At 43.8% G+C, this 27,540-nt stretch overlaps 1 protein-coding gene across 1 annotated transcript in view; it reads right to left on the minus strand.

Annotated features, from left to right (window-relative positions):
• Positions 1–25,865, minus strand: part of Pard3b (par-3 family cell polarity regulator beta) — a 978,380-nt gene extending 952,515 nt beyond the window's left edge. Inside the window, exon 1 of the mRNA XM_006975013.4 lies at positions 25,597–25,865. Within this exon, the coding sequence (XP_006975075.2) occupies positions 25,597–25,716 (120 nt within the window). The 5' untranslated portion in view covers positions 25,717–25,865. The remainder of the gene's footprint in view (positions 1–25,596) is intronic.
• Positions 25,866–27,540: the final 1,675 nt, after the last annotated feature.

Genomic DNA, 27,540 nt, shown 5'->3' on the forward strand with positions numbered 1-27,540 from the left:
AGAGCCTGGAGGACAGCAGGCAGGGGGCTGTTTCCCCAGCAGGGATGGCACCACATAAAACATTAGCAGACTATATCCACCCAACACAGGAGAAAAAAAAATACCTGTTCCAATACATCCGTGAGTGTAAACTGGAAGTAAAAATTGGAACTGCTTTCTCAACATCAGTGTCAGGGGCTGATTAATTGTCTTAATTTCCCAGGATTAAAAAGGTAGCCAGATGTATCAGTTTCCAAACTATTTAAACAACTTATAGTCTCTGTCTGAGAGTTCTTAAATGTTTTCATAGGGATGATTTTATGTCTAGAATTTAGAAAACAAGATATAATTAATATTTTAAGAATTCACCACAACTGTGACCTAAATGTCTTTAAAACTAAGGACAAATTTACCGAAGATTAGCATTTGGAGTCCTCTCCTCATAAATTGTCCATTTCATAACTTCCAAACCTGTGTGTTTGGCAATATACAGATTGTAATGAAGCCATGTGTACAATGTCTTAGATGTTACATTTGGTGATTCAGAATTTAAGGTCAACTCATGTGAAATTGCTGGGTCTCCTTCTGTCATAATAACCACTATTAAGACATTTGGAAAGAACATCAGCAAATGAATAATAATCCATGAAAATCTAGTAGCTAAATAAGAGAGGAATGCCCTCCACACAGTGAAGAGCTACAGGATTGGACAGAAACTTCCAACAAAAATCAAGAACAACTGAGATTTACTAAAAGAGTTTGCTGTTCCATGTGTCTTCTCAATAAATCTCTCAGTGTTGAACTCTATCTGGTTCTGAGAACAACTCCATTGTCAGACGAACTTACATGGAGGACACACAGACTGCTAGTGTATGGTCAGCATGGTCTGGACATTTGAGAACTGCAACTCTTAGTTTCCCACAGGAACACTATAGCTCCATCTCACACTGAGAGAAACGGAGGCACGGGGGGGCATAAGTGAACAAAGACTATTTCCATCTAGGCAACCTTCTGCAGAGTCCACACAAAGGACCACTGCATCCAGCTGCCTGTCCAAGACCAGGTGTTGTCCATACAGGGCTGGAAACTAAAATGAAGCCCCTTAGTCTCATGGATCTTAGGTTCCCATATGATAGCAGAAGACTTAAATTTTCTTTGGGAAGGAAGGGTAATCCCTTTAAAACCAGAAAGATAAAACCATAAGATACATATGTTCAAGTAAATATTAGTAGCAAAATATGGAATGCCTGCTAGCTCAGCTTCCTCAAGAACTTTGTTATCATTTTGTTTAGTAAAAGCCAGCATATAAACAGAAGTAAGTATTTAGGAGATTAATCGATTATTTTGATTGCAACCAACAGTCACTAGTACAATAACAACACTTTACTGAGGCCATGTTTTATACAACAGCCAAACCTCCCCTAAGAACAAAGTAACAAACAGCTTTGGACCCACACATCTGCCTAGGAAGAGGCTCTGCTACTAAATGAAGGGGCAAGTCAAATAACATCAAGGCCCGGTGGACTAGGCCTTTGGAGCTGACATTGTGACAGCTGGTAACTTCACAGGAGAATCTGGAGGGGTAAAGGGAGGAGCTACCCCTGGCCTGGGAAGAGCTGCAGTGAGCAAGGGAGGCCCAGGGACCGGCCACCATGACAGGAATGGCACGGAGACAGTGACACCCAAGGGCAGAAGCTGAGCGGGAGTGCTGAGCTGCAGAAACCAAGAGCCAGTGATGACACAGGAAAAGGCAGGAGAGGAAGGCTGAAGGACAAACAGTGGCCTGCACGGTCATGCCTCAGCACCCAAGGGTGCGGGAGGCACTGACATCACCCAACAGGACAAGGAGAACCCGGGGAGCACAAGTGCCCTTCAGGGTATTTACCATAAACTAAAGCCTGCATCAGCGGGCAGGTGGCAAGCACAGAGGCTGTCGACACTTCCACACACACACAGAAAAAGATGAGACAAGTGACCACCTCTTCCTCTGCTACAGACAGATATGGGGGAGTCATCTAACCTCCCTGAGTCTCAATGACATCATTAGTCTGGTAGGAGAGAATGACGGCACCTCTCCACCCTGTCAGAAGGCATCAGATGAGATCATCACACAAAGCGTCTGGAGTTCAGTATGTGTTGCAGAGGTTAGGTCCGATCAAGCCGCTGCTGCTATCATTATCACCATGGTTATCTTGCCCAAGGAAAGGTCCTCATTCCAGTAGTAAATACATCATGACTGAAATCTAGCACAGCAGGGGAAGGATAAAGACTGGACGGTGTATCCTTAACATCTCACTCCAACATCGTATTTGAAGCAGAGCATGCCTTAGGCTGGAAATGGAATCGCAAACTGGCTAGAATAGCACAACCTCTAGCCAGCCACCTTAGTTAGGCTGTCCTCAGTTATCCATGCTGACATTGGTTTCTGTGACTTTTCTGAGCCAATAATTTAATGAAGCAAAGGAGTCTCCGGTTTCATCTTCTGTGGGTGATCTTCTGAAATCCCACCTTTATACAGAGAGAGGGCATTTCCAAGGTCATTCCAAGACATGATCCTTTATAAGGGACATGTACCATCAGATAGAATCATAACTTCCTACAACAAGATAACTACTACCATCTTTATTGTAGCTTCAAGGTTTCTGAGACATTTGCCAAACGACGGATAATTAACGAGTGGATGAGTAGGTATCTCTCAGCATTTTATTCATAAAATGAAAATAGCTCTCTGCAGCATCTATGTTCAGCTCATTTCCTCAGAGAGCTAAACAACTAACATACTGTAAGGGGGAATGTATATAAGCATTGTGTTTATACAAATATCTGCAATTGGTCAATGTCCACTTATCTCCTAACTGGATTCTGATATAGGGTCTTACAGCATAGAAAATAGAGCAGCATTGCCTTATGGTGATAGTGAGACTTCACAGTAACCACCAACTCGTTTTCCAGGTTAAAATATAAGAGCATCTAGGGCACTGCTCCTAGAGGTGAGGGCTTCCTGTAGGCTGAGAAGCCTCCTCCCTCTCCCTCTCACCCCTCCACTCCCCATCCTCCATTTCTTGCCCCCTCCTTCACCCCACCCCTAATCACATGTACTCTGCCCATCCGGACATCAGGCACACCCCTCTTCCTCCTCCAAGCTTGTTTCTGGCTCGCTTGTCTCTGATTAGTACAACAGCTATATACAGAACCCAACTCCCAGATCTCAGAAGGTCTTCATCTCCACAATCATTTCTTTCTGGCCAGAAAACCAACAAAGCACTTTGTTCTCAGTATAATGGACCATTATCATTCCTGAGCACACTTTCTTCACTTCCTCCTTTTCTAATTAGGAGGCATTATTCTGGATTCATGAAGTAACTCAAAGCCTGATCTCAGGAAAGTGATACTTCCTCTTTGGTATTGAGAATAAAAGTTACAGGATTATGAGTCAGCCCTGACATTTTTTTCTCATGGCATTTTAGAGTGATTGATCCTGTCAGTCACACCTTCCAAGTTAACACAGGACAGTTCTAACACAGTAATATTCTAACCCTTTAAGTCATGTTATGATATTTGACAGTTCATAATAATTTGGGGTGAATTAAAGTATATTCTCCAGTTACTTACTCATCCAGTTTTATTTAGTGCTTTACGTATAAATTCTGACATTGAAAACATCATGGTGAAGAAAAGGCAAATCACCAAACAAAGCATATTCCTTTTGGTGAGGTAAGAATCTTTTGGTAAGATTGAGATAACACAAGCTTTATATTCCAAATAAATCAAAGATGCAAACAAAATTCTAAGAGTGTAAGCCTAAGGGAGAAAAACTTTTATGAGAAACTTGGATCTGAGGGGCGATTTGTATGGAGATGCACACAGTTAATTATACATGAATCATCTATCTATCATACTTCATCATAATAGGGACCTGAAAGACTACTCCTTGGCAGCTTATGGAAGTTAGCACTTAGAATGAATAGTTGAAAGTAATAAATCAGCCAATATAAAACATTTTTGTGGCTGAGGAAGAGCCTTTAGGATAGCTTGTCTATGCCTAGGTCTTAAGAGTTCAGGACCTGGTCCGTGTCGCCAGAGCTGGCTCACATTCATGGAGGAGCCAGGGCTGCACCTCAGGTCCCAAGGGCCAAGCCCAATGCTTTCCCCAGAAGCCTCACAGATCTACTTGACTGCTGTTGGCCTGCTGGTGGCTTTTCTGTTCCCAGTGCTGCCTAAGCCATAGACACAATACATATGGAAGGCGGACCTCATACCAACAGGTTTTGCCGACCTCAGTCCTGGCATCTTACCTATCTAATCTTGGGCTTTCCACCTCCAGCACATCCTTTATGTGGGCCCCTGTGATGGACCTGAAAGCCTTCTCTTAGGTGGTATTTACTCTTGCCTTTGGAATTGAGTACTACCCAGTCAATCAAGGTGTACAATATTCCCAAATCACAATGTTCTCAAACATCTCTCCTCCGAGATCGAGCCCCTCAGTCTATCCTCACAGAAATCATGATAGATATGTTGACAAGCTTCATTCTCCCCGCTCTGCTTTGCCAGACTAAGACAGGAGGAAGTGCAAAGCAATATATTTAATCAATTCTAAAATTAGTATCAACATTTAAAGGTGGAGAGCAGCTCCATTAGAGACTTGAAGGTCTCTCCTTCATAAACACAGCTAAACTCTTTATCCTCCCCTATGCCAGCTGCAGCAATGGATGAGATACTAACAGCAAGATATCCCTCGGGGTACAAAATGCCTGCTTTCTTGCTGATCTGAGCTCACTGTCTTCTGCACACTTCGTGCCCCTACAGATTTCATCTATAAGATCTCATCTCTTTTTAGATTTTTCCTCCCACAAGAAGATCTCAGTATTTGGCTAAGCAGACAAGTCCCCAGTCAGCAGTACTATTATAGCATACTGAATTCCATGTAGAACCATTATATACTGTAATACAAACTTCAAGAATCTCAAGCCAATATTCCAACCCCACAGGTGACCACAGAAGAAATACTGGGAAAGGGGGTTGTATTTGGTGCCATCTCAATGATGTTTAACCCTTGATGATACCATAGCTATGGGCCAGAACACACACAGGTTTTCTCACAATAGGCACCCTCTTGCCTCTGTTTATACAAACAGGAAGCCTTCTTACACTTCTCTCATCACTCCAACTGACCTTGATTATTACTACACGGAACAATTCAAAACAATATCCGCAACTGTCGACCTCCTGATGATAAAGAAAACAGGAATCAAGACAAAATTTCTTTTCTAAAAACTTCCTTTTGAAAAAGTCATACACTCATTTATTATACTACTATCTGCTAAAACAGAACCAAGAATGCCAGGCAGAACCATGCAAGAATACCTGCTACAGGATGCAGTAAGTTCAGATAGTAGAGTGACAGTTATACCCCTAGACAGTAAACACATGCGTGTCTACCATTCAGTTGATTACTGAATTTCCATGTCACCCATCTTATCACGTAATTTCAACATGCATGTTGATGGCTTATATACAGTATTATGTAAACATTCATACTCTACAAATGCACTCTCAGATTAGAAGAATATTCTGCTTTTAAGACAGCATCTACCCAGTCATAAGTGATCACAACCTTTGGATTCTTTTGAAAAAAAAATAGCAGATATGAGCTCCATACTTGGAGACAATTAGACATATTTAGGATTGCTCTTTTCATGAACACCCGAATATGTAAACTGTAAGTGCACAAAGTGTAAGTGCACAAAGTGTAAGTGCACAAAGTGTAAGTGCACAAAGTGTAAGTGCACAAACAGCCCCTGACTCTGTTTGCAGCTAAAATTCAGCTCCACCACTCTCAGTGTTCAACGGATGGATGACAGGGGAAAAAATTAAATCCTCATGGTGTGTTTCTTATATTTTTGGTGTCACTGCAAATAATAGCATATCAGAGTTATACAGTGTAAAATAATATGCCTAACTTTGCTTGCAATTTTTCATTAGTAACATTCCAATCATCTCTTCTGATCAAATAATTCAATGGAGACCAATTTCTTGCTTCTTATCTAAGCGTACTCTTCACAGAATGCCTAAATGCCAGCTGAGATTTGAACCATACACTTTCAATCTTCTAAATAATTGTAATTGCTGCTTCAAAGAAATCTTAATTATGAGACTGATATGCACCCTCTCCTCAGGATTATCTAAAATAATTTTTAAAAAGCCTAAGAACAGACTTAAATATTTCCACTGTGAGAAAAGTATATTTTATTCCTATTTTCTGTTATCTGTCCTGCACAGATCTTGGCTAATGACAAACCTTCCCTTCACCACCTTCAGGACAACTGATTGTTACTCATTATTTCTGTTGTTGTTAAATAAACATGGTATATAGGCCAATAAGAATTAAGATATTTGTAAATAGACTTGTACCGAGATAGAAATCACTATTGTTTATTTCTAGTTGTATCTTCTTTGTCTTTTATTATTCCCTTCTCTCACTTATTTCTCTCCTCCCTTTTCTCCTCTTTTTCTAGCATTATTTTCTTGTACTAATTTCCTTTTTGCCTAGTCCTGTCTTGACTACTTAACATCTTCTTAGTTTGCTCAGGATTATCTCCACTCTTTTTCCTCTGGTGTTATTGTGGTTGTGGTAGTGACTATTTTTAATTGAGTATTACTGACTTCCACAGTGGGTTATCTGGGTTATAGCTCTTACCACAGTTCTCTTCTGAGTGATGCTGGGAATCCACTTCTGCCCTGAATGTGGTAGGTGGGCACTGAGCTGACTACATCCCTAGCCATGGTAGAAACTATACCTCAACCTTGCCAGCACTTGTTTCAACAAAAAGAATGAAGGGAATTAAACTTTTAGTCAACAACTTGGCTCCAAATGAACAAATTCTAATGCAGAAACACATAAAAAATGATTAAAAAAAAAAAAAAAGCAAACTGATTTTTCCAAATGGTAACCATTCCACAGTAAATGATTATAATAATAATGAATGGAATTGCAGGGAATGTCCAAGAATGACTACAAAAATCACAGAAAATTCACAAGTGGACAGAGATCAATACCTTACGAGGATACAAATAAGGAGCTTACAGAATAAGGAAGTCAATGTAGGATGCAAAAGAGAAATTCAATAGATAGACAGAAATTCAGAATAAACAGAAACTCAAATTGAAATGTTGCAAATGAGAAGCTCAACAAGTTAAAAAAAAAAAACAGTTGAATTGAAAGCCTCAAAATAGACTGAATAGAAAGTCAGAACACCAACCAAGGCTTGTAGGAAAGCAGACTACATGTATGATATTCACACATACAGGAATTGAAAATAACATGGTATAAGTGGAATACACAGGCTCCTGAGGTGCCATTCAAAACAAAACTTGTGATTTATGAGCATAGGAAAAGGAGATAAGGCATAATCTTATCTTACTGATTGAAACACTTTGAACAAGCTACTCACAGAAAATGTTCCGAGTATTGAGAACGAGAAGGACATCTGGTCCACAGGGCTTTTAGGACACACACAGACATGGCTGGAGAGGGGTCTTACATCACATTACAGCTCCAGTGCTCAAGACTAGAGAGCCAAAAGACACTAGTGAAAACTTCAAGAGAGATGCACCAAGTTACAAACAAAGGCAAACGCATCAGAGTAACAGTCTCCTTTGTACAACGCCTACAACCCAAAAGGATTTAAGAAGACACACTTCAAGGCCTGAGAGAGCGGCGCCATCATCCTAGACAAGTACATCTAGCAAAGCCTTCCTCTGGAGTCAAAGCAGAAAGAAACCCTTCCTTGATAAACACAAGTTTAAACAAAGAAATTGCTGAGTACTAATCCATTGCTAGAGAAGACATAGACAGGAATTCTGCATATGGAAAAGGAAGAGAAACACAACCATGAGGATTCAGGAAAGGTCACATCTTACTAGAGAGGGGATAATCAGATGAGGACTGGGAAGGGGACCAGCGTGAAGGTGAAGTGCAGAAAAGTGTGCATATGAGGAGGTGGACAGCGTAACCAAACACTTGATATACATGTATGAAAACGCCACAAAGAAAACCATTCATTTGGACAAATAATACATGCAATGAAACAATCCACACTTAGATGATCTATCAAGGAATAATATAAACCACTGAATTGTAACAGAATATGAAAATATCATTCCTGTGGTTTCTGGTTTGATATTGCAACTAGCCTTTATAAAAACCATGTTGGGATGCCATTGGCTAATGCTTAATTAATTAATGTTTAATGCTCCACTCTGCCAGTCAAATGTTCTAAAAATGAGGCAGAGGGTCATCCTGGGAAGTCTGCATAATAGAAAAAGACAGATAGCCTCCAGGAAAGAAAGATGGCCTCTGAAACTGAGGGTAGCCTTCAGCTTGTAGCCCTCGGGAGCCAGAGCCCTGAGCCCTGCAGCTGCAGGTGGGCTTTCATGAGCACAGAGAGAGGCTTTTCAATGAAGCTCCTAAAGACGTTGGCAGCCTGGTTTTGACATTTGAAGGTTCATAAACCTTGAACAAAAAGAGCCCAGGAAAGCTGTGGTTAAACTCCTGGCTCACAGAAACGTACATATATTTGTTTTAGGAATGAAAAATGGAAGTATCAATTACTATAAAAATCCTATGTCTAATTATTGGACGATGCTATTAAAATGCACCTTCTTCTTCCAATTACATGGAGCTGTAAGGCAGGACTTCTTCATCTATTTCAACCAAAATGTACTAAATGGATTGAATGAGCAAGCAGATTTGAAAGTAAGTCAAACATCAAGGGGACTGACAAATGCTACCTCATGTCATGCTTCTTACTACTTTTTTTTTTATTTCTGACACTTACGTTTATAAAAACAAGGAATTTGGGCTTATAATGGAGTCATTCTAATTTGTCTTGATTTCTACCTATAAACTGAAATGTTTCACGTAAATGCTCTTCGCGGGTCTAACAGGATATTGGGATCAAGACTCTGAGGATCACGGCAGCACTCCTCTTTCCTTTTATCTCTGTCACAAGACACACTCCTCCGTCTATCTCGGTTGTATCCAGTTTTCTCATTTGGCCATTCCAGCCTCCGCTGAGCACCAAGGGAACTCAACTGGTGCCAGCTTGTGCTTTCCTGTCACATGGATACATATGATAGTGACACTGGGAAGGAGTTGGACTCTATGTGTCACGTGAGAGGTACTCAAAACACCCACTGTCACCTCCACAGGCTGAAGAGAACGGCAGCGCACACAGCCACTGAGCTTCTGATCAACACTTGATGGAGCAGATATCACATGGGCAAAAAGGATGAGACAAAAGTTAGACACGCGTGAGTCTTTAGTGGGTCAACCAGAGAGGCACAGATGTCAAAGTCTAGTAGCAGCAGAAGTGGTATCAGAGCCCATGAAAATAGAAAATAGGTTATCTGTAGACCAAACAGTATAGTGAATCATACTGCAGTTGTCTCAGGATGGGTTGTGTCCTTCCCCAAAAGGATATGATGAGGTGCTAAGGCCTAGTACCCACAAATATGATGTGATTTAGAAACAGGGCCTATAAAGATAGACCTCAATGGATGGTCATTATGGCGGGCTCCAAAACAACACTACTGGCACAAGAAGAGGACAGACAGAAGGACACAGAGAAGATGGCATGTAATGATGGAATACCAGGGCTCACTGGAGGTGGAAGCGGCCAGAAAAGACCCTTGTCTGGAGGCACTGAGCAGACAGCACCCCTCTAACACTTTGATTTTGAATTGTGAGCCTCCAGAATTATATGAAAATAAATTTACTTTGTTTGAAGGCACCTGGCCTGCTGTAGCTTGTCATGGCCACCCTAAGAAATGAGCACAGTAACAGAATGAAGCCCCCCTCACTCTCCATGGCCCCATTTCCAAATGGCCCTTCTTTGCCAGAAGATAAACTAGAACAAAGGGAGGGAAATATGAAACACAAATCTAGCTATAGTAATTCTCCCTAATTTTTTTTTACTAGCAATTTCTGAACTTTAGTTCCATCTAATTTTTAAGGTTCTGGGAAAGCGTTTCTGATCAAATACTGCTGTCAAAGCCCAAGCCCACTGAATCTCTCCCAGTGTGTCTATAAATGAAGACGAGGATTATTTACCTAGCTCACATTTCCTTGACTCTCTGCTACCAAGAGAAGTAATCCGGACCTAACATTTAAAGTTACCAATACTATTACTGTGTCACAAAAGAAATCGAGATGAGAGGTAGAACTCAATGTCTCCAGGAGTTTATCAAGTCACATGGATGCTAGTTAAGATGGTTCATTGTTCATGTGCTGGCACTTTGTGAGTCACAGGACCCAGATCTTATCTTTATTAAATATAAGGGATTGGCATCATAATCCACAGAAAAATCATTTCAACACTTCATTTTAAGAATTTAACTCCAGCGTAACAATTTAATCTATACACAATTTTAGAAGTTAGAGCTATGGGGATTTCTAGTGTGCTAGCCTGATGGTCCATTCAATGTTCCTAAACATCAAGAATCTACTGGCATTCAAACTACAATTCCTAACCAATTCATAGGCAGCGGAATCAATTAACATGCCCCAACTACCTTCCTGTTTAAGTAAAGCAAGTAAACAAACAAACAAACAAAAAAAACAGAATAAAACCCAGACAGTATCATTTATAGTAAGGAATGAATTCTTTCATAAGCCTTTGTCTCGTGTGGGCGTCAACAGTGTGAGTGCTAGTCTTGAAGGAAAGCGTTGTTTCTCACTGTGATCCTCTGTCCAAATCCTGGCAGGAAGCAGATGGTTTGTTCAAACTAGGCACTTAGGAGTTTATCAAAGAAACAATTTACAGAGGTTGGCCAGAGATCTCAGAAATCATCAAGGGGTAGTGTGCAGAAGAGTGGTGAGCCCTTGCGGTGGTCTAGGAGCCAAGGGCATCCAGGAAAGCAGCTGATACTGAGTGGGCAGGCTGTGGGTGAGCGGCCTGACAAGAGCTATGGCCTTTAAGAAAAGAGAGGCCCATCCCCAGTGACCTGGCAGGGAGGGTGCCTCCTGCCCTCTCGTCTCTTGCTGGATCCTCTTCAATAGCTGACCCCAGTCAAAAGTCAGAGGACAAGAGCCAGGCTGTCCAGCCCCTGGGCTGCAGACAAGCTTGAAGAAGAGCAGAAACCAGGTTTTCCAGTCACTGAAACCTCCTAGAGTCTAAAGGCCACCAAAACAGTTGACACCTTCGCTCACTTAGTCGAATACCTTTCGTTTCTGGACACCACCTTGCTTTCTTCCCATGTCTACACTCAAATCTCCACCTTGAAGCAAATCTCTGATACAGTACTAAACAAAAGTACAAAGGCCTGGCATTTTTATGAGTCCATGATTTACGATCGCAGCCTGGCTCTCTCGACCCCTTCGTCCTCTCCCCTCCCCAAAGCCAGGGGGCTCTTTAAGGGCACAACCACGACGTCTTCCTTATCTGTGTGCCTCCAGCCGCAGGGGTTACAGCTTAGGGGCACACACTGAAAGTTTTTGAATCCCGGGTGTGTGAAGCTCACACCGCTTCCTCTCCAGGTCCACCCATGCTGCCCTGACCACATACAGTGAGTCCCACACTTCCTCTGCCCCGTGAGCCTCAGCTCCACTCCTGTGGCCAGACCAGTCTCTCCCCATGCAGTGTCGGCTGCCTCCACCCCCAAGTGCAGGGCAGTACGTCAGAGTATCAGTGCAGAAAGGTTCCTCAATCAGACCGCCACACGGCCCAGAAGGCTTCCTTGACTCCTGGGCCTCTTTAGCTTGTCACGGCAGAGGACACCTGCCTGTGCACATCCCCTGTCCCTTACTACTCCCTCAGACAAGCACCCTAGGAAAACGCCCTCTTTTTTCCTGCTTCTCCCCCAAAACAAACAAATGCCCACCTCACCAAGAGGTAACGCATACTTGTAGTCTCAACACTCTGGAGGCTGAGGCAGGAGGATTGCCATGAGTTCAAGGCCTGACTGGGTTACAGTGACACCCATTTCAAAACAAATAACAGCCACCTGAGACAGAGCCAGGCTACCTACCCCGTGCTCTTCTCAGTTTGCTCCCCTGTTCAAGCATCCATCCATCCCTCAGAGTCCCCTGGTTCACAGAGTAAAAGGTGCTCAACTCCCTAACTCCTTCCCCCAGAGCCAAGGTCCCTCTGCCCACCACCCCCAGTCCCTACATCACACAGAGCACTTGTTCGTTACACTCCTGGCTCTGGTCTTTCTTTCCACTAACTTCCCAGGGCTTCTATCAACCTATATCTCAAGCATACAATATTTTGTGTGGCCCAACTTAGTTCTCTCTCTCTCTTGTCTTCTCTAAGTTACCAAGCTGACTTTTGGGGTGCTATAAAACTACTACTGCCATAGACATCTGAGTATCTCTTGTGTGGAGGTCCAACAGAGACCTCATGAATACACACCTTTCAAACAATACAGGCTTAAGAGGCAGCAGTTATTGCCCTTGGTTCTAAAGGTAGGTACCCCACAACTCTTCACTCCTCTGAAGAAACAGGCCAACTCCTATCTATGTTTAGAGGCCACCATTTCCAGGGTTCATGCTTTTATTATGAAAGAATAATGACACTATATATGCCATGCCAATAAAGGCACCAGAAGGCTGTGACTGGAATTCCCCATCAGCCTTTCGTTTCTACTCCAAACCAGGCAGTGAAACAGCTCTGACTCTGACTCTCTGTTCTTGCTGAGAAATGAGCCAAGAGTTGAGGACATCCTTCTGTTGTGGGCTGCCACACCAAGTCGGCTCCAGGACCACCATGGGAGTTTAATACCCTCATCTGGAGGCAAAAACCAGGAGCAACACAGGCCTTTCTTATCTGGGCAATACTTGGCACTGAATCTGATAGGGGCCAAATTGAGAGGGAAACCTTTTTAACCAGCCTGTCTCTTGGTATCCTGCAATTGCATGGCACTGCCTTACAACGTGAGAGCCCTGCAATCAGAAAGCTGGCCGAGGCCAGCAACAGGAGACAGGCCTAATTTTAGCAACCCCCGAGGCACAGATAGCATGCCTGTTAAAGATAAACCATCAAAGCTGATGGAATTCAGCATCATTTTAAAAAATCAACATGAAATTAATGGATACAATACTGAAAATCAAACATTGCTCAAATGTAAGAGATTGCATTGCACCTGTCTCCGGGAAGAAAGATCGTTATGATGTTGCTTCACTGAAAATCAGAACTGCAGAGCACTCAGTCTCAAAAATCGGAGAAGTGAGTCAACCTGTCAGAACGTGAAGCTGTTATTGAAGACAATCAGCGTGGCAGATATAATGGACCACTAAACGCCTGCCTGCAGCAAACGTGGCTATGACGAGGCGTTTAAAGATAATCACGAGAAAAGTTACATTTAGGCTTGAGGAGAAAATCCAACCACATGGAACAATTTCAAACTTATAAACACTGGGCTTATGACAAGGTCACCCTTACTTTTACAAAAGAAAGAAATGTAAAAGTTGATATAATTTAGCAGGCATTTTTAGTATCCATTCTGTGTACTGGGTACTGTGCTAAACAGAGGGACAGTAAAATAAACAAGACACACTCCTTGCTCTTGTCTAGCTCACAGGGGAGTATGAAAACAAAAAGATTACAGCATGTGGCACAGGCAGCCTAACTACCCACCTGTAGCCAGGTACAGGATTGTCCCCCATGATTACTTAGGGCACGTGGCCAGTTTCACCAGCAGAAGTGGGGTCTGCTACTACAAAGCCAACCTCAAGCCTTCAAAAATGTTTCCAGATACTGTTTCATCACTCAACAAAAGGTGGAGGATCTGTGGGGAACTCTGAAGATGAAAGAAGCCAGAAGTTGGGGATTATGTGGGTCAGCATCACCCTTTCACCCAGAAAGGAGTCCCTGAGGAGATAACCTGTTGTGATTCTGTGATTTTTCTTTTCCATTTCTTGGCAGCCCATGACTAATAAGAAGTGTAATGGAAGATGTGTTTTACTAAATTAAGTAATAAACATGGAAAGTTCTGGAAACTCAGACTTGTGAAAGTCAAGGGGAAAGTGACAAGAGAGGGTCCTAGAAAAAGGGAGGCTGGAGACACACCCTACCCTTCAGGATGGGCAGGATTTATCCACAGTGTTGGAAAGCCTCAAGTAATACTTAACTGCATCTAGTAATTTAAAAGTGGTAGAGGGATAAAGGCCCTGAACAGGGAAGCAAAGTTGGGAGTTTTCACCGAACAGTAGAGAACCATTTCAGTACTGTTGACCGTCCTACTGGGGTCATTAACCTTGTACTATAGGGTCCCTGGTAGAGAATGACTAGAGGGGTCAGGAGCAGGGACAAATAGAGAGGACGGTCGATGGGCTTGTTATAATTAATGCAAAATGGTGTGTGGCTTTGGGGTGGAAAAGAAAGCAAATCCAAGAGGCACACTTCTAAACATCAAAGGAGCATGGTAATCAATTAGCATGTGATGTGAGATGAAGGAGCAGAATTCATCGTGAAGTGAAGAATGTCCAGGTTTCTCAAGAGTCCAAACAGAAGAGTTATGGAGCCATGTCTAGAACAGCGGGATAAAAGAGAATGGCGGCCGGCAGAGTCACAGAGAAGAGGATGGACTCTACTGTATGTGTGATGTCTTTCTGTATGATGTGAATATGTGTTGCTCTGATTGGTTAATAAAGAAGCTGCTCTGCAGAACCAGGGAGGCTATATAGCAGGGGGGACCCTAGGATGATTGTGGCTTATAATAAATACGTTTCGGTCTTACTCAATCACTGGGCAAGCCTCAGTGAAACATTTCACTATTAGGATAAGAATTTGTACTGTATCAAGCTGATAATAGAAAAAATAAATAAATGAATAAATAAGAAAAGAAAAAGAAAAAAAAGCTGTTCTGGCCTATGGTGAGTCAAATTATAGCCAGGCAGGAAATACAAGAGAGAGACAGGAAAAAGAAAGGCAGAGGCAGAAGAGACACCAGCTGCTGACCAAGGAGCAGCAAGATGCCAGCGGACTAGTAATGCCATGGCCATGTGGCAAAATATAGATTAATAAAATGGGTTAAGTTATAAGAGCTAGCTAGCAAGGAGCCTGCCATAGGCCATACAATTAGTAATTAATATTAAGCCTCTGAATGGTTGTTTTATAAGTGGCTGAGGGATCGTGGGGCCAGGCAGGACCGGAGAAACCTTCCAGCTACAGTGGGACACTCACCAAAGTCTAGAAGCAGGAAGATGTTCAGTCTAATATAACCTCAGAGAGAGAAGCGTGTATTTGTGACCAGGCGAAGTAATGGCATAAAAGAGAGGGAGAACAGGACTTGTTGGGCACCAGCACACAAGTAGGTGAGGTAGGGGGCGTCTATGAAGGCTGAAAACAGAATTTTTCAAAATCTTAGACAATTCAGGTAGAATCTGAAAGGGCAGGACATCATCAGTAGGAACTAATTTACCATGAGTTTCAGCTACCAGATCTTGATGGCCTTATTGAAAATAGCTTAGCTAGGGAAAGTATGAAAATCTATGTAACAAACTGGGTGATATACACTTAACATAGATACTTAATTCATTATCTAACTATCTGAAAGGCCTTGTTTCTGTTTTCATTTCCTGTTTCTGCAATTAAAAAAAAAAAAATCCTGACAAAACAGCGTAAGGAATAAAGGGTTTATTTGGCTCCCAATTCCAAGTTACAGACTATCATTGCAGAGAAGTCAAGATTGGATGAACTTGAAGCAGCTAATCACATTACTTACATCCACAGTCAAGTGCAGAAAGCAATTAATTAATGCATGCATGCCTGTACTCAACTTAGGATACCTTGCTGAGAAAATGGTACCTCCCACAGATGGGCAGTTCTTCCCAACTCAATTAATGTAATCCAGATAATTCCCCACAGATAGGCCAAAGGCTAACCTAATCTACATAAGCCACTGCGACTAAGACTTTCCAGGTGATTCTACAGTGTATGGAGTCCACAGTCAAAATGAAGCAGCACAGTCCATAATTTAAGTTTGTACAAATATTTTAGACTGATCAGACTGAGAAAAATATGGATGAATTTCTAATATAGATGATAATTGAAGGCATTAAAAATCCCTCAGGACAGTCCCCAAGGTCTTTCACAACCTGGTCCAAGTTAGTTTGTACAATGAACTTCTTCCTTGGCCTCCTCCCCTCACTGTTATGTAACTTCCCGGACCACTTTGCTGCCTCCACTTCGAATGTTCATCATTGTTCCAAGCAGCTTCAATATCTTCCCTTTTGATGAGCAACCCTTAACTACATTGTTTCTCAGCAGACAAACCTGGCTGCAAACTGACTCGTTCTTGTCTTTCACATCTCCATAATCATACGGTGTGACTACAGTCTGACGGACCATGGGTGCTAGTATTTAGCTTCTGGTGAAATTCTCTCTCTTGGTTTGTACCTGGACCTATGGTTTGCAATACTAATGGATTACAGAAGTAAGACTATGCCTATCAAAGGCCTAAGCTTTATGAATACCCTACTGCTTTCAGCTTTTGTTTTCTTTGTAGCCTTGAGTTGCCATTTTGCTATATAGATCATGAAAAGAAACTTGTGAGAAGAATCAGGTCCTAAGAATAACTACACAGAAAACAAACAAACCAACCAAGAAACTCAGCGGGTAGCAGTAACCAAGGCCCAAGACATGTGTAGCCAGGCAGGTGATGCAGCCAGCTAGTCAGTCCTCTTAGCTGAAGCAATTAACTACATGAATGAAGACACAAATCTGAATATCCAGAATAGTCACACTAAAGCTTTGTTGTGTGCTTGGTCCAGATTCTTAATCTTCCAAATTATGTTTTGGAGTATTGGGGTGTTAGTAGTGATGCAGGGGGTAATTCCAGTGGATAACAATGGATACATGATAAAAGAATAAATAAAATAGAATTTATAAACAGCCTGCTATGTACCTGGCATTCTTCTAGGAGATAACGGGTCAACAATGAATAAAATAGACAATGATCTTTATTTGTTACACTGAATATTCCACTGCAAGTGAGTAATACACTTGGTTAAACAGAATGATAGGAATAAATGAGTTCTTTGTATAGACCCAAAGGAAAAGTGAGAGAGAGGGGTTGGAGGGGCTTTGGTTATGAATGGGAGAGTCAAGAAGGCTTTCAGCAGAAGAAAATGACCATGTAAGATAGAGAGCATAGAGAAATAGACAGATATATAACCAGGAGAAAATATTTGGGAAAAGGCAGCACCTAAGGTGCAAGTCTGTCTGGAATGCTTGATAGTACACTAAGAGATCTGTGTAGCTGGGGTAGAGCAAGAGATGAATGGGGAAGAAAGGAAGGTGAAGGAGAAGTACAAGATTGTGTGTCAGAGTCCACAGCACATCCTAGTTCCGTGATTCACCAAGAGGACTTGGACTCCACATATTGTCATGAACACGCTTATAATGTATTAGTGAAGAACACAGAGCAAAATTATCAAAAGAAAAATTATCAAAAGAAAAAAGTATATGGGTAGGAAGTCACGAGGAGCCTAGGGGCAAGCTGCAAAGATCTTCCTGGAGATGAGGTGCCTAATTTCTTCAGTAATGAGTTCTGACCACACATGTATGAAGGGCTGCCTGCTAATGAAGCCTATTACTCAAGGCTCTGTTGAAGGCTGGTCATAAAGACACACTCTGCTTAACATACATAAGAATTCCAGCATACACATACCCCACTTAAAAAACTAAAGACCAGGCATTCTGCACAAGCCATGGATTTTACACAGTCTTGGGGAGGAAGTCATTTTTGTTGGAAATGGTTGGGACCCTCCCACAAATCTAAGGGCCTAGATGTCAGCCAAGGGACAGCTTTGCAAGCAAGTCTTTCTGAGGAGAGCAATCTCACCCCTGCTGTGCGAGCAGCTTTCTTCTGCATTGGTATCCAGGTCATATAGCACCATAAGGGCCGAGAGACATGAAAACTTGACTAGAAAAATGGCACGATCTGAGAAAGACTGAATGAAGAAGGTGCCTTCAGTCCCAGCACTCGGGAGGCAGAGGCAGGTGGATCTCTGTGAGTTCGAGGCCAGACTGGTCTCCAGAGTGAGTTCCAGGACAGCCAGAGCTACACAGAGAAACCCTGTCTCGACAACCCACTCTAGTGGTGACACAGTTAGCAAAACCAGGGAAAATGAAAACCATGTGCTGGAGTACAGCGCAGCTGGTGAAGTGTTCCCCACACAAGCAAGAGAATCAGGATTTGGTCCCCATCACCCAAATAAAAAGTTCCATGTGGTGATGTCTGTCTCTAATGTCAGTGCAGAAAGGGCACAGACAGGAAGCTCATTGGTCAGCCCGCCTAGCCTGCCCAGCAAGCCCCAGATTCCAGTGAGATGCCTTATCTCAAAAGATAAAGTGGACAGATCCTGATGAAACGCATGTGCGCGTGCGCACGCGCACACACACACACACACACACACACACACACACACACACACACACTCACTCCTCACTCTCTAAAATAAAAATATAAAGCAAGTACCAGTGTGCTAAAAGAAAGATGGAGAAGGGAGATCAGATTCTGACTGTTCTATGATGCCAGAGTCAACAGAACTTGCAGGTTGGCTGTGGGTCACTAGAGGGCTGTGGTCATGAGAGGAAAGGAACCATTGAGGAAGACAGTTCCTGACTGGCATCGCCAGAAAGATGGCATGGCCCTTTGACAACTGGCTTAGGCTACAGGAAACAAACATGAACAGGAAATCAGGAGTTCAGCCTGCAGCATGCTTTCAGTGTGTGATACCGCTTGACATCCAAGCGAAAGGCACGCAGGAGGCAGCTGCACATGGATTTAGGAGTTCAGGAGAGAGGGTGAGGCTGGAGCCATGGGGCTGGAACACCTCATCGTGGGATAAGCAGGGAGACAGGAGGAGTTGTACCAGCTGAGTGCTACAGCAAACTAAGGCTAACATGGAGGAGGGGGTAGGAAAAGAGGTGGAGAACAGGCAGTAAGGTAGAGAGTGGGGAGAATATGGGATACGGGAAGCAAATGCGTGCTTAAAACATCCAATGCTTTTAGCAGTCAGGAAGCATCTAACTTTCGGAGAAAATGATCCAGATGTTTTGCTCACTGCTTCTTACTGGCCCCCTGTTACCTGTTACCCGAAATAGAGGATGCACATCTTCAGGCTGGTGCACCAAAGATAAACAGAGGCAGTCCTTGACATTCTCTTCAAACAACCAGGCATTTATTTAGTGCCTGCATGGAAGATTTAAATTTTAAAACTATCTCGACCACCTCTGAATACCCAAAGTAAGTGAAGATCCTTCCTAATGGTAAAATTCTCATCAGAATGGAGCAGCAATATCTGTAAGGATGGCAAAGCGTGGATGCTAGCATTCTGAGCTTCAGACGGTGTTCTTCAGAGCACAGGGAAAACATCAGAGGAACATGGAACCTTAGCTGTCCATTCAAGTAGGCCATGAGAGGCTACTGAATGCTGACCAAAATTTAAAATTCAGTTCTTTGGTTGCACTAACTACACTGAAAGTATTTTGTAGACATGTGGCCCTATAAAAACCCATTAGACACAAATATACAACATCCACCACCCCAAGAATCTCTATTGGACTTCCCTGCTTTAGACTTTCCAAGGAAAGCCAGAAGCTCTGATTGCCACCAGATTTCTGAGATAATGTTAACTATCAGTCCCTTCAGAAAACACCCTCATAATAATCTGACAACATTACCATTTACCCAAGTTCCTCGGAGGGGATGTACGGCACAGAAATCCTGGGGATGACTACTTCACTGCTTAAGCCTTCTGAGCTCAACACTGGGTGCTCCAAACTGGGGGTGTGGCTCCCAGTCACACACACACACTTATTTAGATGAACACAAGTAAGCCAAGTGGTGAGCCAGAGCCCAATCAATAAGCCCTATGGGGAAGGCTCCGGATTAATCATAGAAGGTGTGTGTGTTTGTGTGTGTGCATGTGTGTGTTTGTGTGTGTGTGTGTGAGAGAGAGAGAGAGAGAGAGACAGACAGAGACAGAGACAGAGAGAGACAGAGAGAGATTGCATATGTGCATGCATACATGTGTGTGTGTTGGGAGAGAAGAGGAAACAGAGAAAAAGATATGGGGATGGAGGAAGAAGAAGGGGGTTGAGGAAGAGAAGACCCACGGGCAAAACCCACATACCTGTCAGCGGCTCAGGCAAATGGCAGCAATGCATTAAGTGACCAATAAGAAAATAAAAAGAGGAACAGTGAGATGGCTCACTAGACAGAGGTGCTTGCCGCCAAGCCCGACTATCTCAGTTCAATTCCTGGGACCTACATGATGGAAGGTGAGAACCAATGCCTGAATGTTGTCTCCTGACTTACACACACATACCGTGGCACATGTGCACCCATGCACACACATACCTGTGTGGATACACAGTAAGTTAAAACACAGTAAGTTAAAATATAATCAAATGTTTAAGCCAACAAAAATAAAGACAGAAAAAGTTAAACATGGCAATAACGAATGACCCTTACAATTGGCTAGGTGATAACGGAAAGTGGAGCATTAGTAATTCCTTCTACAGAGAACAGGGTGTCTGAGTGCTAGTGGCCACCATGTGGGAAAGCAAAGCCCCGTGTTTCAGAAAAAACCTATTGGTTTTTCCTAACAGAAGACAGAAATCTGGAATTGTACATGAACTCTCAAAACTCTCACACAATAAGCAAAGAGAACTCTAAGAAGACCTGTCACAGTCCAATGGCAGGACCCCAACTGAAATAGAGCAGTGCCTTGCTGACGATGAGTCAACCTCTCTGGTGCTTTGAAGAGCACCCAGTCTGCGAAGTAGAGAACTGAACAGAAGTTAAAGTCCACAGGTAAATCAGACCCAGCAAACCGAAGAGTGCTTTACAAATTCAAGCTGAGACTAATGTGTGTATCCAAGAACCAGAAGATCAACTCAGGCAAAAGGGTACCAAAGGCTGAAAAGTTCAGAAATTCAAGAGTTCTAGCTATTCCCCTAGGCTGGTCACACAGTGTCACTGCAGATCTCATTATTGTATAAACTCACTTAGATCCTGATGCCACAAGTAATCAGAAGATGGAGTTACTCTTATCTAGTTCTAGCTCTGAGAAAAATGTTAACTTGGAGAACAAAGTATTCAAGGTGTCTACATACAGAAAAAGAAAATTCATTTTGAAAAACCTACTGAAGCTTCCTTGACTTACAAGGTTACTCATACATGCAGTGAGATCTGTATGTCAACTTTAAAAAAAAAAATCCCATCATGCCCAGAATATCCAACTATTTCTTTCAACTCCCCAACACACGACTTTCCCTGCCTTTTCTACTTTCTAGACTTCAATTCATTCAACTCATCAAGTAGATGCATATATGTTCAGAGTAATAACTTGAGTGCCTTCTTTGAGAATTGATTCTGGGTGGAAAGAGAAGAAGAGTTGCCTGGCCATAATTAAAGGTTATCTGTAGACATCTGTAACACAGTGTCTACCATCAAACAAGTTTAACAATCAAGTTAATTTCACCAATACCAAGAGATTAGTGATAGATTAGTCATTGACCCTGGTTGGGCACTGGAATCTGTGGAGTGCTCTTCATATACCTGTGCCCAAGGTCCACACCATACTCACTTGATCAAAATCTTGATAAAAGGGATTCAGGCACATGTACTGTTTAAAATGCTAAATGTCAAAGTCAGAGGTGATACTCAGCCAGAGTTGACAGCCCTGCAGGATACGGTTCAATTATCCATTCACCTGTGACATGTAATTTTGATGATAAATTTAACTAATTACTCAGTGACCCACACCTTGACTGCTTAAGGAGACAATCACCTTTACTAACTACTTCACTAAATTGGATTTAGTGCCCAAGACACTGATAGAGTACCAGGATCCAAAGATAAGAACCCCATAATTCTAGCCCTTCCATCAACTCACCTTCCAAGATGAATTCATCCAATAGAAATGGGCAATTCCAAGTCTCTGAGTTCAGAGCGTAATTAAAGCCTTCCCCAAGGTTCCTCCTGTTTCTCCAGCATCTCACCTACTTCTAGCCTTATCTTATGTTGACTCAGCTGGTTCCAACATACCACAAATTCCGGCTCTTTGCTTATGCTCAGCGGGTGGTGTCCGTTCTCTAAGGCTGGGTACAAAATCTAGAAGGGCCTCCTTGGGATTCCCTCACCCTTTAGCCCTTCAAAATGACAACTTCCATCCTCACTCTTGAAACTTTTCTCCAATCTTGATCCTTCAGGACTCGGGGGACACAGATACCTCACATTCATGTTCCCACCAAGTTTCTGTCTCCCTGCATCTCCCTCCTCCTGGATGTGTGAAGTCGATTGCCCAGTCTTTGGCTTGTTTATCATTAGGCTGAGGAACATCTTTCATAGATGCTCTCTGCAGCAGTATTTGCTTTGGAAACAGAACTTCTCCCTATAACACAGCACTCATACCATAAAAGATGAAGAGGAATGTGACTACCATGCTGCAGCTAGGGGTAGCTCAATGGTACAGCACTCCGTTAACATGCATGAAACCTTCTGCTGTATATGGAAAACAGAACGATGCTATCTTCATGTGTTGTTATTGCCGCTAACAAAGAAAGTCTTTGAAAACAAAATGAAAAAGACAGCAACATAGGAGGCTATGTGGTTAATGGTTAAGAGCAAGGACCAGAAAAACACAGCCCCCGGGTTCAAGCACAATGCTGCAATTCACTAATAATCTCTATACCATGCGTAACAATTGGTAAAAGAGGGAAATCTAACTCTTGATGTTGTGGGAGAGAAGTCACATGGCACACGAGGAACTCCTAACACAGAGTAAGCATAGTACCTGTTAGCTGTCATTATTATTGGGCACAGGGTTGAAGCTTTGCTATCCAGAAAAACAAGCCTTTTGAATCTCTCTGCCTGGTTTATAGAAAGTGAGTTCATTCCAAGTTGTACAAATTGAATTTTGACATTTCTGGTCTTCCTCCATTATTTTTTTTTTAATTCAATGGATAAAAGCATGGGATTTTTTTAAGAGTATTTCATGACATTTCAAGTTACATTAGGAACACTAATTATTAGCTAAGTCTTATAATATCCCTTAAAATGAAAGTAGAGGAGAAGAATATTTAGGGAAGGGGAAAACATCATTTTCCACATAAATTGAAATTTTAAAATTCAAAATGAAAAAAGAGATTTCATAAGCTTTGGGTGACCTTTAAATGTCACATTCACTAATATACAAATGCAAACATAGAAAAATGGAATGTCTGGTAATAACTGTAACCTGATCGATGCAGTTACATTGAGTTCTGTGATATAAATTATGCTTCCAGTTCAGAGTAGCCCTAGCTTTTAACACCTTTGAAGATCTAACTACAACCCATTAAAGATCAGTGGTTATTTTGTAACGATTATTTACTCGCTTGTAGCTTACCTCTGGACAACATATGTCTAAATTTATAGTAAACTTCTAAATGTATAAGATTTGAGGACATACCTTATTTTTATCATGATAAATTTATCATCTCAGTAAACAATTCTTCCATGAAATCAACTTTAATAATCTGTGTGGATTACATTGTTACTGCTAACCTTAGTCAATTTTCAAAAGCCAGTGAAAAGTGGTTTCAAAGGTAATCGTTTACTTGGTCAAATCTCAATTTTTAACCGAATTACGTGATACCAACAGTACACCAATGTAGCAACAGCACAAAGCCAAACAAAACAAAACCCTCAGTGGATTAGAATCATACATTGCTTTATACGCACATTAAGCTTTCCTGCTGCTTCAATTCTATGGTAAAGAATACAGTGTTAGGGACTGTAGGTGATTTTTTTTTAAGGCTTTTCACTCTACTCTCTTCCAATTCCTTTAAGTGTATATGGGGCAGGGGGTTGGTGGTGTACACACACAAACACACGTGAGTGCAGATGCTTTCGGATTGGCTCCTTTTAGAGTTAGATTTACAGACAGTCGTGAGCCATCAGATATGGGTGCTGGCAACTGCACCCTGGTCCTCTCCATGGACAGTATGTACTCCCAATTGCTCAGCCAGCTCTCTAGCCTCTGGTCTCCAATTCTTGACCATTCAGAACAATATGTGCATGTATCCATCAGATGTCTGCCTTCTGTGCACCAATTCTTAGGGGAAGCATAGAAATTATACGGATCCCTTTAATCTCTAAATGAAATTCTTGGGGGAGGCGAGATGAGTCAGAGAGTGTGGCTCTGACCACTGAGCTTGACGGCCTATGCTGATCCCCATCCACACAGGAGGAGGGAACCAAGCTGGGCAAGTTGTTCTCTTGACCTCCAAATATGCACAATGGTATATTTGCACCCCCCCATAAACACATTAAATAAATATGTATAATTTTCACTTTAAAACTGTGTACTTGGGGAAAAAGTGATTTCTATACTTTGGATGACCTATGACATTAAAATAAATGAAAATCAGTTTTTCATCTCAAGATGGACCAACTTGTGGGCTGTCGTTTGCAATATTATGAGAACAAATATTCAAAGAACTATTGTCTCCGAAAACAGGAGTTTGTGGCTTATCTGTTTGAGACGTCGTTGAAACATACACGACAGGCCATGTAAAAATTGAAAGAAAAAAAAAAAAAAAACTGGTGCCTGGTGGTAGTTACGCATGTCCTTAATCCTAGCACTCAGGGGGCTGGGGCAGGTGGATCTATGTGAGTTCCAGGCCAGCCTGAACTGCAAATCGAATTTCAGGACAGCGAGGGCTGTAAAAGCAGAGAAACCCTGTCTCACAAACAAACAAACAAAAAATTGAAAAATTTAAAGGTGCTTTTTCAGAGCATTCATATAAAGTTTCCATAGAAGAAAACAGAGAAGCCCCCATACGTCACGCAGACACCTGACCAGAGTTCGAGTCCTGCCACTTCGTATGTTAGCTCTTGACTTCCACTTGTTCTTAACTTGGGCAGAATTGTGGGTCATCCTTCTTATTTTGGGAGTAACCCAGGTCCCGACTCAGTCCATAGCTCATAGAGAGTGAGCAGAAAAGATCCTGGTGCACTAGCTAGGATAAGCAAGCAGCATCCCACCTGAGCTCCTGCCCAGGTCACTGGGTGACCTACCACCATCCTGAGAACTCCAAAAGCAAAGCGCCAATAGCTCTAACTTTGGGGGTGTTTCTTGAGCCAATCAAAGCTCTAACTCCAAGGTGCCTCACTGGGGCGGGCCTTAGTGGGTCAGAAATCACACTTCAGGTGAGCAGCACCGCTTACATCACAGGGTCCCTTTGCAAGGAGGTTCCACTGCTCTGCCACTCAAACACCTGGGGCTGTCTTAGAGAACAGCCTGGCTGTGTGGACTAGGAAGTAGGCCTCAGATGGCCAAGGTGTAAGGACCCCCAAGTGAGGGGCTGGGGGAGCCTCCATTCCTCCCAGGGCTCTGAGTGGCAAGGCAGGGCTACTTCGGGTCCCTGGCATTAGCCAGCCTGCAAAAGTGGCCGCAGGCAGCGCTCACCGGGCCGCTGGGGTGATCTGAGTTCCATAAAGAGCGCCACTTGGTCCAGGGCGCCAGGCAGGTGCGTGGCCTAGGGCACTTGCGGCGCCCCGGCACTGTCGCGCCCCGCTCTCCCGCCACCACCCCCCGCTCCCGGCAGCGCCCCTCACCTGGTCCCGGGTCTTCAGGTAGCGCTGCAGCGCCTGCTGGGTGAGCTCGCGGACGCGCAGCTGGCCGTCCTTGCAGGGCACCACGATGCCGGTCCTGCCGAAGCACACTGTCACTTTCATCCTGCCCCTGGGCTCCCGCGCCGGGGCCGGGGCCGAACAGGTGTCTGACCCGCCCCCCCTCTACCCGGGACGCAGCCCCTCCGTCGGGGGTGGGGGGCCGGTGGGGCGGACACGCCGCTGTCCCGCGCGTGGCTCCGGGGCAGGGTCCCGCGCGGCTGCACCACCACCACCCCCGGGGGTGGGTGGGATGGGGGCAGCCGTCCCCCCCCGACGGGAGGCCGAGGGCGGGAAGCAAGCGGACCCGGGGACGCGGCGGGTGGGTCGGCCGGGCGCCGGCGGAGGCTCCACGCGCCAAAGTGAAACTGCGGGCGCCGCCCGGCCCGGCCCGGCCCTGCCTCTGGCGGTGGCCCTGGCGACCGTGGCAGGGCCGGCCCCAGACCCCGGGCTGGAGTGGGCGGCGGCGGCGGCGGCGGCGGGGCGCAGGGCCGGAGTTGGGAGGAAACTTTTGCGCCGGCTCCCAACTCCTCCGACGCGCGCGGCGCACTGGGCTCCCCGCGGCCCGCGGGCCAGCCTGGGCCCCGGCTCTTAAAGGGGCCGCGGCGCAGCCGGGTCACAGAGCACTCCGCCCGCGCGTCGCACCGGGCTCGGGACCCACCCACCCCGGGGTAACTGAACCTTGGGTAGCCTAGTGCCAGCACTTGGTTCTCTCTCTCTCTCTCTCTCACTCCTACACGCGGCCGGCGGAGCTCGGGGGAATTGTAACGGGATCTGGGAGCGACCACAGGGGAATTGAAACCGGATCTCATAAAGCACACTTGGAAGAGATAGGAAATGGCAGAGCAAGCAACTCCCTTAGAGTGAGAGTTGGAGCAAGGTTCAAGGGGAGCTGCGGAGCAGGTGCTTCTTGCCACGCCTTCTAAAATAACCCGAGTAGTAGCTTTCAGGTATTGAGAGGTGGGGACCACCTGAGGGCAGAGCTTTGAAGCTACCTCTGGAGCCCCAAGAGAGCTGAGCTGAAAGGAACTTTAAGGACACGGTGCAGACGCCCAATGTTGCACCAAAGATCACACCCAAAGTCCAAATGATAGTGTGCAAAAGTAAACATTTTTCCTATTGAAAGGTGACTCCTCCCATTGTGCGTTTGACTAGGAAAAGAAATAACACCCTTGACTCCTGATATCGCAGGTGTGTATCCTTGAACACCTGAACACAAGGGATGGGGGGGCGGGGCAGATCAGCAAGTAACATCTGTATCCTTAATTCTCACATAAACAGCTCCTTTGAGCTGGAAGGAAAATGCTCCCCCCCCCCCACCTTTGCAGAAGGAAGGGTACTCAGGCTCCTGGGAGTGGCTCTATGATAGAGCTCTCCAGGGTGTATGGCCCTGGATTTGATCCCCAACACTGAAAGGTTCAAAAACAAAAACAGATTAGCAATGGGAGATTGAGCAGGCCATGGGGTTGCCACAATGAAAAGAACACAGGTCCTCCTCACTAAATCTATAGTGTCTCCTGGCAGTTTTCAAAGCTGTTCGGTGCACCCTACAAGATGCTCAAGAGATCCATCATTTTCTCCCTGAATTGCTGGGGTGTCAACTAAAACTCAACTTGAATTGCTTGAGATGGTACGGATGATTGGAATCTTAAGTTAGTGGATTTGGGGGTTCTAATCATTTTAAACTCTTTTATACATTTAATATACTTTGGCTGAGTTCTGGTGTTCTGTGTAAGCAACTTATATAATAAGGTCAATGGCCACAAAGAGGGTCATGTAAACTGAGTCAACTTGAAAAAACTGCACAGTAGACAGTCTAGTTTGGTTGCAAACCCAGCAGACTGATTTAAGTAATCCAAACAGATTTTTTTTTTTTTGTCATAAAAGCCA

The sequence above is a fragment of the Peromyscus maniculatus genome, chromosome 13 (genome assembly GCF_049852395.1).
Source record: "Peromyscus maniculatus bairdii isolate BWxNUB_F1_BW_parent chromosome 13, HU_Pman_BW_mat_3.1, whole genome shotgun sequence".
In the NCBI taxonomy this organism is placed as follows: Eukaryota; Metazoa; Chordata; class Mammalia; order Rodentia; family Cricetidae; genus Peromyscus; species Peromyscus maniculatus.